This window comes from Gymnoscopelus microlampas (assembly GCF_963454915.1).
Source record: "Gymnoscopelus microlampas genome assembly, chromosome: 2".
NCBI lineage: Eukaryota > Metazoa > Chordata > Actinopteri > Myctophiformes > Myctophidae > Gymnoscopelus > Gymnoscopelus microlampas.
Window position 1 is genome coordinate 11,424,818 of NC_139939.1, and position 13,886 is coordinate 11,438,703.

The window sequence follows — 13,886 nt, forward strand, 5'->3', positions numbered from 1 at the left end:
TCACAAACTCATCACAGCTCAATTTGCACCCGTTTTAAAACAGTAACAATATTTAATTAACGCTTGCATTAGATTACTGTTAATTTTAGAATGTATCTCACTGATTAGTTTAAGACTCAGAAGGGCGTTGCTATCGTTTAGGTATATTCTAGTTATTTTAAATCCCTATGATTCTACTATTGTAAACAAAACAAATATGGGGCAGGCAGATATGACAAAACACTTAAATACACAAAGACTAGTCTGTCTGTCTGACCGACAATGACTGATACAAAAAAATCAAAAATAAATATTGTATTATGGTCAAAATACGCCATATTTAATATTTTATTCTCATAATGTGTTCAGTGGAAATAGCCGATCTACAAGCTCACAATGCGTCGCATCGAAAATTACAATGCAATGCTCATTACATTATTCATTACATTACATGCACTGTCTTTAGTTTCTTTTTTTTATACCAGCAAGAATGCAAAAACAGAATAGGACACAACTATTGTTAAGCTTTTGATTAAGAAACATCTATTGAATATACACTTATAAACAGCAAAATAACTTTTATTTAGAACTTAAAGCACTCTGTCAGTGTATTACACACAGTGTAAATAAGGTCATCTATCATGACTTCCATTAAGTAGGAATTGTGTACTCCACTGTCTGTCTTCCAGTGGTTCCCAACCTTTTCCCCTTGAAGCCCCCATTAAAATAATTGTGATTAATGATATGATGTGTTTTTGTCGTTGAACACTGGAACATATACATTTCTGTTTGGCTTTTAGGCTTTGAAGTTACACAGGGCAGATATGACAAATAACCAAAATATACAAAGAAATATATATTTAGACATATTTATTTAGTACTTTCAATAAAACATTAATAGTGGAAATAGCCGATCTACAAGCTCACAACGCGTCGCATCGCTTGGGCATGGTTGACATGGAACTCCACATATGGGCATAAAAGGGACAAAGACAGACAAATAAAGAGATCTCCATATATGGGCATAAAAGGGACACAGACAGATGGGTATTACATAACCAGAGGGGCAGGCATTCCCAACTTCTCAAATTTCAAGGCATCAGCCTAGAAACAAAAAATTACATTTATGTTTGCCTTTCAGGCTCATATATAACTTAAAGAAATGACTGAAAATGACCAATAATCAAAATAATATACTATTGCCCAAACAAGTCACACCCTTAATAATAATAATAAATAATTATTATGTAATAATTTATCTAATAATAAACAAAATATGTACACATTCAAACACTTTAAAAAATTGCAAAACTCGTCAATCTACAAGGTCACAACCTGTTGCATCATGAAATCTTCGACAGAAGTATGGAAACAAGTCTGACGATTATGCAAAAATAACTGCTATTAGCTCAAATAATTGAGATCATACGATCGTGTAATAATTGTAACAGGTCTACACCGTGCATCCTTAAGTTTGTATCAGTGTGATCTTTTTGTTTGCAGCATATTAAGGACTTTTCCCCAAAAGGCACGTCCACTCCACTGGGACTGGGCTGATTTTTTCCACATCGCCCCAAGTCCTACTTTTCACACTTTTTCAGATGAGTGCTGTGGGCAACCATTTTGTCACATTTGCTGCAAAAATAAGGTTTCTCCCCTGTGTGAGTTCTCATGTGTACCTTAAGGTTTGGCCTCTGAGCAAACAATTTCCCGCAGACAGGGCAAGAGTGAGGTTTGTCGCCAGTGTGAATTGCCATGTGAACTTTAACGGTTGAAAGATGAGTAAACAATTTCCCGCAGACAGGGCAAGAGTGAGGTTTCTCGCCGGTGTGAGTTCTCATGTGAACTTTAACGGTTGAGCTATGAGTAAACAATTTCCCGCAGATGGGGCAAGAGTGAGGTTTGTCGCCGGTGTGGGTTCTCATGTGAATTTTAACGGTTGAGCGTTGAGTAAACAATTTCCCGCAGACAGGGCAAGAGTGAGGTTTTACAACAGTGTGCATTCTGTAGTGATCAGCCAAGTTTTCTTTATGAGTGAACGCCTTGTCACATTCAGGACATTTGAAGGCTTTCTGTCTTACATGACTCTCCTTCACGTGCTTTGCCATATCTGAGCATGAGTGGAACTGTTTGCAGCAAAAACGGCAAATATTTTGCAGCTGACTGTCCCTGGTGCTTTCTGAATTAACAAATCCCTTTGTCATAGCAATGTTGGAAATACTGGTCTCAGGGTATGGAATGAGGTCCACCTGTTCCTCTTTTACTTGTGGAGACTGTTGAACAGTTTCTGTGGTATAAGAAGGGATCAGCTGACTGTCACTGGTGCTTTCTGATGTAACAAATCCATTTGTCACAATGTTGTAAATACTGGTCTCAGAGTGTGGAATGATGCTGAGGTCCACCTGTTCCTCTTTTACTGGTGGAGACTGATGGTGAACGGCTTCATCCTCCTGACTGGACATCAGCTCCTGTCTAGGGTTCAGCTGTTGTAAAGGAAGCAGCTCCTCAGAGACTGGCTGGGAATCTGACAGAGAGAGCAAAATTTAAGACATTACATTAATACGAGGCAATGGTAGTGGATGGAGAGAGAGGATTTTTGTCCAACCAAACAACAGCAACCAATGGGTGCGAAGAGGGGTGGGACCACGGTCGGGACTTGACAAAGGGTCAATTACTGACTATGAAGTAGATATTATAGTATTATAGTATTATAGTATTTTGATATTTGATATTCATTTTATCAGACATGTCCCCTTCCTATATAAACCCATTGTAAGTTCAAACTCCATTTTAACCATGATATTTTCATTGAAAACACCCGTCCTTGGTTCTGATGACTAATATTGTCCTTCTAATCTAATGTGTGAGGGGCTGTTTTTTCAATTACTTTTTTCATTTATTTAAAAAAAAAAAAGGGAAAATGAAAAGAATCAAATCAAATCAAAAAATAAAACTAACGAAAAATATAATTGTAGTTAACCAGAGGTCCAACGTGTTTTGTCCTGATTGGATCAAATTGGTATCCTAGCAACCTGAAAATGGGTTTTCTGTTAATAAAGAGCTGGAGAGAAGACACCACTCACACTGAACAAACACACTATAGCAATTACAATGGGAATAGTATAGCCATTTAACACTTAAAAAATAACAAATAAATAACATCACTTACATCAAGTTAACATCAAGTTACACCCACTTTTATCTGATGAAAGGATGACTAATGAATCGTACCTATTCTGCACAGGTATATGTGAGGTTTTAACGTGTTCAGGTGTGGTGCAGTGGTGTAAAGTAACTAAGTACAATTACTCAAGTACTGTACTTCAGTACAATTTTGAGGTATCTTTACTTCATTGGAGTATTTCCAATTTTCACTACTTTTAATTCAACTCCACTTCAACTCCACTATCTCAAGTCAGGCAAAACGTGTACTTTTTACACCATTACAATTATTTAAAAAAAAAACTTTAGTTACCAGTTACTTTGCAGATATAAATCATTATGTTACAAAACATACGTTAACCACTGTAGCCCTAATACCTACTACTATTTTAACATTTTGGTACTATTACTTTTGTTACTTTGTATATTTTAATGCCAATATTTGTGTACTTTTACTCAAGTAACACAGGACTTTTACTTGTAACAGAGTATTTCTATATTGTGGTATAGGCTCTATTCACAGCAGCCATATTATCACTTCCTTCACAGGTGTTACCAATGATACTAATGAAGGCTCTGTTCCATTTAGTGTAGCACAGTGGTTTCCAGGACCCCCCTAACTCTCATTTGTACACTCTCAGAGTTACACACCTGTAAGGGGCCATTTGGAAGGTTTCCAGTGAGCCAACATGCACAATATCAGAACCCTGACTCTGTTTGACCAGAATGGAACAGAGCCTTCATTAGTATCATTGGTAACACCTGTGAATGTCTTCATAATATGGCTGCTGTGAATAGAGCCTATTGCTGCTTTTAAAATGTTCTGAGTACTTCTTCCACCACTGACTAATCATACCCATAGAGCCCAGGTGTAAGTGAGTCAGTGTGTTGAGGGTCAGTATGTGTTGTTTCAGCTGCTCCACCTCCCTCTTGGACTGAACAACTTGCTCTTCATATTCACTGATGCTTTTCTCAACAACACCAAAGATCTCCTCAGCAGCCAAAGTCAGTCGTTCCTGGAGAAACAATCTGAGATGTTGTGTTCCTGACATTTTGGACCTATAAGACCACTTTCTAATCTAATTATAGTTGTACACAAATGACACAATGTCCAGAAGTACGAAGACTGAACAATATACTGCTTGTCGGGATCATAAGAGTTATAAAATAACGTAGACGGGACTGCCTGTCTGACAGCTGGAGCTCTGTCTGACTGTTGTGTTATTATTGTTCATGCTTCCTTAAAGACTGGACGCCCCAACGTCATTTTCAATGTTGCCAGGTTCTGCGAGAGAAATAAGCAAGCAGGTCGATGAAAACGTTTCCTCCGAGGTGGAAAGACTGGTGATGCGAGGTTAGATGAAAACAAGCCCAAAAGAAGCGACTAAGATACAACAATTTGCCGACCTACAAGCTCTTCGCAACGTGTTGTGAACTTGTCGATCTGCTATTTTCAACGACAAAAATAATATTGAGGAGGGGGAAAAATAGGTAATTTAACAATTTTGGATATTTTTGAAACTTTTTAACAACACAAATCTTGTCCCGGCCATAAAATGTTTTCAGATGGGGTCGGTGGACAAAATGACAAAATACATTTTAATTTGGGGGGTCCAGGACGGTCCTTGACATGAAAATGTTTGAGAAACAGTGGTTTAAACAACGTTTAGAAACAAGCCCAAATAATCAACTACACTTTAGAAACTAGCAAGCCACAACTACCAATAATTACAAGTAACTTTACAGAAAAACAAACCCAAAGTCGCTTATAATAAGCGGACATGGCAACACTACTCTGTTGCGTTATTGTTCCTGCTTCCGGTTTATGTCAAACTTGTAGTCTGATGTTACCTCTATTGCCAACTGCTGGCCTGGATATTTGAAATTATGCAGATTGTTAAAAAGAATTAACTGAAATTACAGAAATATTTATTTCACATATATAACAAATTGAACATAAAACTGATGAAACACAAAATGACAATAAAGTTACAAACTCATCACAGCTCTTTGTACCAGTTTTAAAAAACAATATTTTGTTAAAGGTAGGGTAAATGATGTTAAAACAAAAAGTGTTTTTGTTAAGACATTAAAGCACTATATTCTGATAATCATCATCGGTAATCATTGTTAAAGAGTGTTTGTTCAGGAGGAGTCTCCCGGCTCTTTAATGAACAGAAAATACATTTTCAGGTAGGGTTGAAAAATTGCAGCCAATCAGGAAAGAGTAGTCATTTATCAGCTTCAATTCCAATTATGTCTGCTCATTTCTTAGTTCATCACTTCCAATTTCACTTGTTTAATCTGTATTCTGAGTTCTTTCTCCCGATTGAATAAAATTGGTATCCCAACCTGAAAATGCATTTTCTGTTTACTAAAGTCAAGAGCAGGAGAGACAGGAGACCCTGTTACTGAACAAACACTCTAAATAGCAATGATTACTATCAGAATATAGAGCTATTCAACACTTATTTTAACACAACAATATCACTTACCCTACCTTTAACTCTTGCATTATTTTAGAAGCTATATTATGATTAGTTTAAAAACTCAGATGGGCTTGGCTATCAGTTAAGTATATTCTAGATCTTTTAAATCTCTATGAGCCAATTGGCTGCTTGATATCCTCAGATTGTATCAAACCGGTGGTTCCTAAATCCAGATAAAAGGAACAATGGTGATCAAGCCTTTGCCATTAGGGCCTCTGGCCCTCTACTCTTTGGAATGAGAATATGACATAGTTCTGCCCAGTGGTGTGTTCTACCGTCAGATGCTGTATACGCCGTACACAGTCCAAATTATTTTGGGAAGAAGCGTATACAGTCTAATAACCATTTCATCCATTGAAAACGCGAGAGCGTATACCTTGGACTACGCGCATCGTATCGTAGCGTATACCTTCAGAAAAAAACTAGAACACAACACTGGTTCTGCCTGTACACTCACTACACAGTAATAGTAATAGTAGAAGTAGTAAACCGTTTGGTTGTCGTTTGTTGTCGTTTGCATTGAACATTGGAACATATACAGTTAATAAAATTACCGTTTTACTTTCAGATTTGTAAACAAAACCTGTAAAGTGCAGATATGACTGACAATGACAAATATTCTAAAAGAATGATGTTCTATGGACAAAACAAGCCATATAAATGTACACACACAAATTGAAAATCAATGGTCTACAGCTCACAACGCATCAAATCACTCACACATTGTGAGCTTGTACTATTTACGTTTTTGTTTTAATGAATATTCTTCAACAGATGAATGGAAACAATTCTGAATATTATGCAAAGTTCTTGGGACTAGCTTGTGCGTGACAGGCCGACAGTGTGCATTTGCCACATGTGTTGCAAATATAAGGTTTCTCACCTAGCCACACCCACCACTAATATTGTTCCCACACTTCTTCCCCCTCGCCAGCGCATCTGCGCGTGTGCGTTCTCAAGAGAGCCTTAAGGTTTCCGTTCTGATTAAACACTTTCCCGCAGACGTGGCAAGAGTACGGTCTGACGCCGGTGTGAATTCTCATGTGAATGATACAGTTTGAGCGTTGAGTAAACGATTTCCCGCAGACAGGGCACGAGTGAGGTTTTATGCCAGAGTGAATTCTGTAGTGAATAGTCAACTTGCCTCTACAAGCAAACTCCTTGCCACATACGGGACATTTGAAGGCTTTCTGTCCTATGTGACTCTCCTTCACGCGCTTTGCCATATCTGAGCATGAGTGGAACTGTTTACTGCAAAAATGGCAACTCTTTTGCAGGTGACTGTCCCTGGTGCTTTCTGAATTAACAAATCCATTTGTCACAACAATGTTGGAAATACTGGTCTCAGGGTCTGGAATGAGGTCCACCTGTTCCTCTTTTACTTGTGGAGACTGTTGAACAGTTACCATGGAAGAGGGGATCAGCTGACTGTCACTGGTGTCTTCTGATATAACAAATCTATTTGTTACAATGTTGTAAATACTGGTCTCAGAGTGTGGAATGATGCTGAGGTCCACCTGTTGAACGGCCTCATCCTCCTGAATGGACATCAGCTCCAGTCTAGGGCTCAGCTGTTGTAAAGGAAGCAGCTCCTCAGAGACTGGCTGGGAATCTGACAGCAAAATGAATACATTATTTATCAATGAGGATTTTTGTCCAACCAAGCAACAGCAAACAATGGGCGCGAAGAGGGGCAGGACCACGAGCGGGACTTGACCAGTGTGATAGAACTATGAGAGTGATGACACCAGTGTAGACTCCCATTGAACGAGAACTTCCACATTCCATTCTTACAGAATGGAATGTGGAAGTTCTCAATATAGTTCTCAATATAGTTCCCAAGTACAGGAGGCAACATCCCTCTTTGCGGCGAGATCAGAGCGTGGCGCAACTCTCTCTCTATTGTCTGGACAAAGGGTCAATTACTGACTATGAAGTAGATATAGAAATTCTGGCCAATATCGGATGACTGATTCATTGCATGGTCAAATCAATCGATACTGATAATGCAATACAAGTTTCCAGTAGGGTTTACCTTAGACCCGTTATAGAGTAACTGTGATTCTGGGTGCAGATACAGACTTAAAAAAAATTGCATTATTACTTGATTTATTAAAGTTGTAACATACATTTTTACTTAATATTTCACTTTCAAAACAAGTTTGGGGTCATTTTGTGAGCACCCCAGACATTGAGTTGCTGGATTCAGTATTTAGATATTTGATATTCATTTTATCAGACATGCCCCCTTATAAATCCATTGTAACTTCAAACTCCATTTTTACCATGTTATATTCATTGAAAACACCTTCTAACGCGTGAGGGGCTGTGTTTTTTCAATTACGGTTTTCATTTATTTTTTTATAATTTTTGGGGAAAATGAAAAAAATCTAATCAAATCAAAAAATAAAAATAATGAAAAACGCAATTGATAAAACACGGCCCCTCATGTAATAAAAGGACAATATCAGTCATCAGAACCAAGGACAGGTGTTTTTAATGAATCTAACCTGGTTAAAATAGAGTTTGAAATTACAATGGGTTTGTATAGAACCGTGTCTGATAAAAGGAATATCAAATATCTAAATACTGAATCAAGCAACTTAAAAACTTGAGTGCTCACAAAAGCCTGAGTAAATGTTAAAATGACCCCAAACAGTGAAATATCGCTTTAACATCTTTCCAACTTGTTCTGCAGGCAGAACCTTTTGAAAGCTCATATAGTATTAAAATAAATGGTGACCTTTTTCTTAAATGGACCAATGCTGTTTTAATACAAAGACAAACATTTAAACAACTTTTAAACACACTATCATCGATTTGTTTTGACCAACTCTTATGTGATATAAAGCATGTAAATCCTCATATAAAAGGTTAAAGTTGTTGATGTGTTTTGGTAAAGAAACACTAAACAGAAAAGATATTTTCCGGCCAGGACACCAATTTGTCTTTTGTTTGTTTAATCACTTACAATTTCACTTGTTGATTCATGTATCCTGTATGAGTTATTTGTCCTGATTATCCTATTGCGACCTGAAAATGTATTTTCTGTTCATAAGAGCTGGAGAGACGACACCACTCATACTGAACAAACACTATAGCAATTATTACTATGGGAATATAGAGCCATACTTGGAAAATGACAAATAAATAACATCACTTACAAGTCTTCAGTGTGTTGAGGGTCAGTATGTGTTGTTTCAGCTGCTCCACCTCCCTCTTGGACTGAACAACTTGCTCTTCATATTCACTGATGCTTTTCTCAACAACACCAAAGATCTCCTCAGCAGCCAAAGTCAGTCGTTCCTGGAGAAACAATCTGATGACCTGTTGTCTTCCTGACATTTTGGACTAAAAGACCGCTTTCACGTCAAATGTTGTACACAAATGACAAAATGTCAAAAAGTACAGAGAGTGAAGAATGTAAAAATAACTTGGCCAGGAATGCTTGTCAGCTGTTTGTTGTGAATATTGTTCCTGCCTCTGGGCAGTGTTGCCATATTTAGAGAGAGAAATCCAACCAGGTCTAGGAAAACAAGCCCAAAAGAAGCAACTTGGGTGACGGGTCACATGAGCACTTTAAACCTACATGCGTCTTGTGTCAGCAATTTGAAAATAGCCGATCTATACAAGCTCAACGCGTTGTGAGCTCTGCTATTTTCAATAACTCTTGCAATAAAATGTGGAATATTTGGAATATTTATATTACAAATGCTGCCTGGCACAAAACATTTTCATGAAAATATTTGAGAACCAAAAAAAAAAAGTCGCTTATAATAGGCTGCCCCTGAATGTTCCTGCTTCCAGGTTATGTAAAACTTGTAGTGGATATGTTTTGGTTAAAACCAAAACGTTTTTTTGTTAAAAGGTTAAAGCATTCTGATCGTAATCATTGTTAAAGTGTGTTTGTTCAGTGACAGGAGTCTCCCCTTCTCTTCGGAGCTTTAATAAAGAGAATATACATTTTCAGATGGGATGAAAAATTGCCAATCTAGTCATTTATCAGCTTCAATTCCAATTTTGTATGCTCAGTGCCATCACTTCCAATGTCACTTGTTTAATCTGTATTCTGTGCAAATTCTCTCTCCTGATTGGATAAAATTGATATCCCAACCTGAAAATGCATTTTTTGTTTACTAAATAAAGAGCAGGAGAGACCCTGTTACTGAACAAACACTCTATATAGCAATAATTACTATCAGAATATATAGCTATTTAACACTTATTTTAACAAAGCAATATCACTTACCCTACCTTTAACTCCTGCATTATTTTAGAATTTATATTATGATTAGAAACTCAGATGGGCTTGACTATCAGTTAAATCCCTATGAGCCAATTGGCTGCCTGATATCCTCAGATTGTATTTTACCGGTGTTTCCTAAATCCAGATAAAAGGAACAATGGTGATCAAGCCTTTGCCATTAGGGCTTCTACTCTTTGGAATGAGAATATGACATAGTTCTACCTGTACACTACACAGTAATAGTAATAGTAGAAGTAGTAAACCGTTTCTGTGTTTCATGGGCCGTCAGGCAGGGCCGTCATGATCATGATCAATGATTGATTGTCATACCATTTATTGAAATGAATTATCTTGTTGTTGCCGTTTGCATTGAACATGGGAACATATACTTAATACATTTACACACACAAAAAAAAATCAATGATATACCAGCTCACAACATATCACATCACTCACACATTGTGAGCTTGTAGATCTATTCTTTACGTTTTTGTTTTAATGAATAATCTTCAACAGATGAATGGAAACACTTCTGACGATTATGCAAAGTTCTTGCTCAATTAATTGCGTGACAGGCCTACACTGTGCATCCTCAACTTTGCACCAGTGTGATCATTTACACCGTTTGAGAGGATTGTGGGTAACCATTTTGCCACATTTGATGCAAAAATAAGATTTCTCACCTAGTCACGCCCACCACTAATATTGTTCCCACACTTTTTTCCCCTCGCCGGCGCCTCTGCCTGTGTGCGTTCTCATGTGAACCTTAAGGTTTGAGTTTTGATTAAACACTTTCCCGCAGAGGTGGCAAGAGTACGGTCTGACGCCGGTGTGAATCCTCACGTGAACTTTAAGGGCCGAGCTGTCCGTAAACGTTTTACCACAGTGAGGACAAAGGTGAGGTCTGACCCCACTGTGAGTTCTCATGTGAAGGTTGAGGTTTGAGCTCTGAGCAAACAGTTTCCTGCAGACGGGACAAGAGTGGGGTTTGACGCCGGTGTGGGTCCTCATGTGAATGATACAGTTTGAACGCTGAGTGAACGATTTCCCACAGACAGGGCAGGAGTGAGGTTTTACGCCAGAGTGAATTCGGTAGTGAATAGAAAACTTGTCTCTACGAGCAAACTCCTTGTCGCATACGGGACATTTGAAGGCCCTCTGTCCTACGTGACTCTCCTCCACGTGCTTTGCCAGGTCTGAGTATGAGCGGCACTGATGTCTGCAAAAACGGCAAATCTTTTGCTCCATGGAGTACATATCGACGTCTCTCTGGCTGAATGTCAACCCCGATCTTTCACTCTCGTTACATTTGTTAGCGACATCGCCGTTTGTGATCGCAGTTTCTGCAGTATAAGAAGGCATCAGCTGACTGTCCCTGGGGATTTCTGATGTGACAAATGCATTTGTCCCACTGTTGTAAATACTGGTCTCAAAGTCTGGAATGATGCTGAAGTCCACCAGTTCCTCTTTTACTTGTGGGCACTGTTGGACAGTTTCATTGGTATAAGAAGGGATCTGCTGACTGTCACTGGCGGTTTGTGACTCAACAAACCCATTTGTCCCACTGTTGGAAGTCTCAAAGTCTGGAATGATGCTGAGGTCCACCTGTTCCTCTTTAACTTGTGGAGACTGATGTTGAACAGCCTCATCCTCCTGACTGGACATCAGATCCTGTCTAGGGTTCAGCTGTTGTAAAGGAAGCAGCTCCTCAGAGACTGGCTGGGAATCTGATAGAGAGAGAGAGCAAACAATTACTTGAAACTTTTGCCAATATCCGATTCATTGCATGGTCAAATCAATCAATACATTACTGAATTGCAATAGAAGTTTCCAGTAGGGTTTACCTTACTCTTGTTAAATGTTATTCTGTGTGCAGATGCAGACTTCTAAAAAAAAAAACTGCATTTATTAAGCCTACTGGCGTGTATATTAGTTCAAATAAGATCTAAGATTTAATCTTCTGCCTTCAGTCAAAAGGTTTTTTTTTCAGCTTCACATTAAAACATGATAAATATATACAATAAATACATGGATAATTCTTTTACTGATACTGATTTGACTGATATTGCATATTTAAGCAAATATCAGCTGATACAGATGTGATGAATGAATAATTGTGCATCCCTACTATTAAGTCTATTTGACATTTGACATAGTATGACCTGTTTCCCCGTGTTATTTTATGTCCTTTCTTTCTTGAAACTGTAAATGATGGGAGCTATATGACAGAGAATATCACCCACTTTTTTGTGTGTAAAACTGTTATGTGCCAGTAATGTTGAATAATAACCAACACACTGAGAAAACTAAAGCCATCATATTAGTCCATAACAACAATAAAACACGTTTTATCTGGGAATTTAAACGTGTTAAATGTAAAGCTTGCTTTAAGCAAATCAAGTGGGTTTTTTTATTTATAATTTTTAGTTGTGTAAGTTGTCTTTATACAACTTTATTAACATGTCTACATGTCGAGAGCATCGCAATAATATATGATCACATCAAAAATGGTTGCTTTATATGAACAGTACATGTTTATATAAAAATGTACTGTATTTAAGTACAATGTAGAGGATTTTTTACTTTACTGGAGTATTTCCATTTTCCTATACTTCTTAGTAGTTACTAATCTAACTACTAGTTACTTTGTAGATTTATATCATTATTACAAAACATACATTAACCACTTCAGCCCTATTTAAACATTGGTGGCAGCGGTGGCCTAGTGGTTAGAGGGGCGGCCTTGATACCGGAAGGTCCCTAGTTCGATTCCCCAATTCATCACATCAATCATGAATCACCGCTGAATAGCCCTTGAGCAAGGCTTCCATGCAGGGTCCGGCTGGAAACAAGCTTCGTGCTTAGTCCGACACCCTGGGTAAACAACAAACTTTGCTTTTTGCTTTGCTTTGGCTATTTGAAAATAGCAGATCTACGTGACAGGTTGTGAGCTTGTAGATCTGCTATTTTCAAAAGATTTTTACATTTAGGCATTTGGTAACTTGTGAAACGGGGACATTCGGCATAACGACTACTTTTGCTTTTGGGTCCGCGGGCTAATAGTGTCAATTTGGGGGTCCTTGACATGAAAAAGTTTGAGAACCACTGATATAAAATGATGAATAATCGTACCTATTGTCTTCAGTGTGTTGAGGGTCAGTATGTGTTGTTTCAGCTGCTCCACCTCCCTCTTGGACTGAACAACTTGCTCTTCATATTCACTGATGCTTTTCTCAACAACACCAAAGATCTCCTCAGCAGCCAAAGTCAGTCGTTCCTGGAGAAACAATCTGAGATGTTGTGTTCCTGACATTTTGGACCAGAAGACCACTTTATAATATAATCGCGATAGTTGTACACTGTACACAAATGGCTAAAAGTTCAAATACCAAAGACAGAGGGATCGTTACAAAACACACAAAACAAGGGAGATGAACTCGGATTAACTGTCTCCTCCAACTCTAACCGTGAAGTGTTTTGTTTTGGTGAATGAATAGAATACATTATTGTGTATCCGGGTTATGTGAAACCCCTATTGTGAAACCATACCGCCATCTGCTGGCCAGGACGAAGGTTCTTGCACAGCAAGAGTGAAAGAAGTGGCATTTGCCCTCCATGATACAGCAGTGGTGGAAAAAGTTGTACTCTGTTACAAGTAAAAGTCCGGATTCAAAATGTACTTGAGTAAAAGTACAAAAGTATTGGTATCAAAATGTAAGTAGAAAGCATTGTGCAGTTTTCAAATGTATAAAATATATATTAAAAAAAAAATTAAACAGCAAAAAAGCTTGATCATGTGACGCATCCATTGTGAGCTTGTAGATCGGCTATTTTCCTAGACAGTCCTAGATAGTTCAAGACAGTTTTTAAACAGTAACAATAATTCATTAACTCTGGCATTAGTACTTTTAGAATGTATCTTACTGATTAGTTTAAAACTCAAAAGGGGGCCATCAGTTAGGTATATTCTAACTGGATCTTTTTAATCCTTGTGAGCCAACCGACTGCCC

At 38.0% G+C, this 13,886-nt stretch overlaps 2 protein-coding genes across 4 annotated transcripts; both read right to left on the reverse strand.

Moving 5' to 3' along the window:
• Positions 1 to 387: 387 nt before the first annotated feature.
• LOC311034978 (uncharacterized protein) lies at positions 388 to 9,338 on the reverse strand. 2 transcript variants are annotated; one of them, XM_084043021.1, is made up of 2 exons: positions 8,795 to 9,338; positions 388 to 2,503 (listed from the first exon to the last, which is right to left on the reverse strand). In XM_084043021.1, the coding sequence occupies exons 1-2, from the start codon at positions 8,973 to 8,975 to the stop codon at positions 1,560 to 1,562; spliced, it is 1,125 nt and encodes a 374-aa protein (XP_083899147.1). In that variant the 5' UTR covers positions 8,976 to 9,338; the 3' UTR covers positions 388 to 1,559. The 2 variants fall into 2 exon arrangements, with proteins under 2 accessions (XP_083899147.1, XP_083899146.1); XM_084043020.1 differs by lacking the exon at positions 8,795 to 9,338 and adding an exon at positions 3,998 to 4,345 and having other exon boundaries at positions 389 to 2,503.
• Positions 9,339 to 9,423: 85 nt separating this feature from the next.
• Positions 9,424 to 13,327, reverse strand: LOC311034931 (uncharacterized protein). Of its 2 annotated transcripts, XR_014599653.1 has the most exons (3): positions 13,009 to 13,327; positions 9,768 to 11,603; positions 9,424 to 9,699 (listed from the first exon to the last, which is right to left on the reverse strand). XR_014599653.1 is itself a non-coding variant. In XM_084042960.1 (2 exons), the coding sequence occupies exons 1-2, from the start codon at positions 13,187 to 13,189 to the stop codon at positions 10,576 to 10,578; spliced, it is 1,209 nt and encodes a 402-aa protein (XP_083899086.1). In that variant the 5' UTR covers positions 13,190 to 13,327; the 3' UTR covers positions 9,424 to 10,575. The 2 variants fall into 2 exon arrangements, 1 of the variants encoding a protein (XP_083899086.1); XM_084042960.1 differs by having other exon boundaries at positions 9,424 to 11,603.
• Positions 13,328 to 13,886: the final 559 nt, after the last annotated feature.